This window comes from Rhopalosiphum maidis, chromosome 3 (assembly GCF_003676215.2).
Source record: "Rhopalosiphum maidis isolate BTI-1 chromosome 3, ASM367621v3, whole genome shotgun sequence".
Classification (NCBI taxonomy): Eukaryota; Metazoa; Arthropoda; class Insecta; order Hemiptera; family Aphididae; genus Rhopalosiphum; species Rhopalosiphum maidis.
The window spans coordinates 69,663,352-69,664,945 of record NC_040879.1 but is presented as its reverse complement, the minus strand read 5'-3'; the positions used below and the strand labels follow the sequence as shown (position 1 = coordinate 69,664,945).

Genomic DNA, 1,594 nt, shown 5'->3' with positions numbered 1-1,594 from the left:
ATGCACACTCAATGTTCAAAGTTGTATTTTGTTCGTGTTGTAGTGCGTATATAAAGGCGGGTTCCCACGGCGCGTGGCTCGGCGAGCCACGAGCCAAATGCGCTGGCTTGGTATACTACACGCGCCGTGGGAACGCTCTTGCTCGTCTAGGCGCGGTATAGCTCGGCCAGGCTCGTGTCTATCCGAAAATTGTCGGTCCGATGTGTCCGCGCCAAAGGAAACGAGCCGAGCATTTAAACAGCGTTCCCACGAGCGCGCGGTTCGGCGAGTTTACTGTAGTGAATTAATTAAATTTTTTCATATTTATGCATATTTTTGGTTTTTTAAATTTGATAAACTAAATTAAAAACATGGAATGGACCAATGATGATGTATTAGAGTTTTTGGAGTTGTATGAAGCTCAACCAGCAATTTGGAATCCACGTCATATTGGTCATAAAAATAGAAATATAGTTCACGATGCTTGGAAAGAAATTGAAAGCAAGCTAAGGTAGCAAACTATTTTTTATTTTTATTAAAATAAAATATTTGTTTTTAATTATGTATTTTTGTATTTAATGTTAGTGTCAAAACTGATGTTACTGAAATTAAAAAAAAAAAAGATTCGCTTATGGCCACATATAGAAAACTTTCCAATAAAGTCAAAGCTAGCATGAGTACTGGTAGTGGCTCGTGGCTCGCCAAGTCACGCGTTGTGGGAATGCTGTAGACATTGAAGGCTCGTGATATGCCGAGCATATATGTAGGCTCGGTACAACAACCGCGCCGCGCCAAGATCGCCGAGCCACGCGCCGTGGGAACCCGCCTTAATACAAATATGAAGTATATAATTACGAAAATAAATAAAAAGAAATAAATTTACAATTATTTTTTACACTATGAACAAAAAAAAAGTAAAATTAGAAATCCGGTGGGTGTGTTTATAAAGACTTGTGCAATGGAACAGTAACAACAGACGAAGAAATAACTACTCTTTTTAAATTTGGAGCTCACAATCATGAAGGTGATACAGATTTTATTAACGCAGAGAGAGCCAAATGTACTATGAAGAACTCAGCAAAAGAAAATTATGATTTAAATAAACATTACATATTTCATTTAAAATTAATGTATTTAGATTATCAAAGTATGCCGTGGACAAAACGAACTATGGCTAATAACTCTCCAGGACGAAACGTCCTATCTTAATAATTGTCGGGGGTGAAACGTTCTTTTACCCATCCAAGTAGCCATATTCCAGTGTTAGCATTACAGACAAAAAATATTTAAAAAAAAATACTTTTCTCACAACCGTCAAATTTAGCAGAAAGTATATAATATAATACATATATTTAATATCATATATGTATAATATATCTGTTACTATTTTTCAAAGTAGATAATAATATCAATCTCGTGTGAACCAGGTTAAAATACCAATTTATTTCAAAACAATTTTGTTTTGGTACCTATCTTATTAGCAACAGATATTGAACTTTATATACTAAAATTTATATTCAGGTATACGTGTTCAACAAATTGGAAAATTCTTATCATTTAATTTTTATATCAAATTGTCATAAAGATAAATCATTAACGTTTACTTTAAGATTTA

General features: G+C 34.1%; 1 protein-coding gene across 1 annotated transcript; it reads left to right on the top strand.

Annotated features, from left to right (window-relative positions):
- The first annotated feature begins 350 nt into the window (after positions 1-350).
- LOC113557613 lies at positions 351-709 on the top strand. The gene is made up of 2 exons (XM_026963180.1): positions 351-490; positions 565-709. The coding sequence occupies exons 1-2, from the start codon at positions 351-353 to the stop codon at positions 707-709; spliced, it is 285 nt and encodes a 94-aa protein (XP_026818981.1).
- The last annotated feature ends 885 nt before the right edge of the window (positions 710-1,594 follow it).

Excerpts from the sequence above, each read along its gene's own strand:
- LOC113557613 (XM_026963180.1), top strand. The coding sequence starts at position 351 with ATGGAATGGACCAATGATGATGTATTAGAGTTTTTGGAGTTGTATGAA. Across the intron at positions 491-564 it reads GAAATTGAAAGCAAGCTAAG|TGTCAAAACTGATGTTACTG; the intron begins GTAGCAAACTAT and ends ATTTAATGTTAG.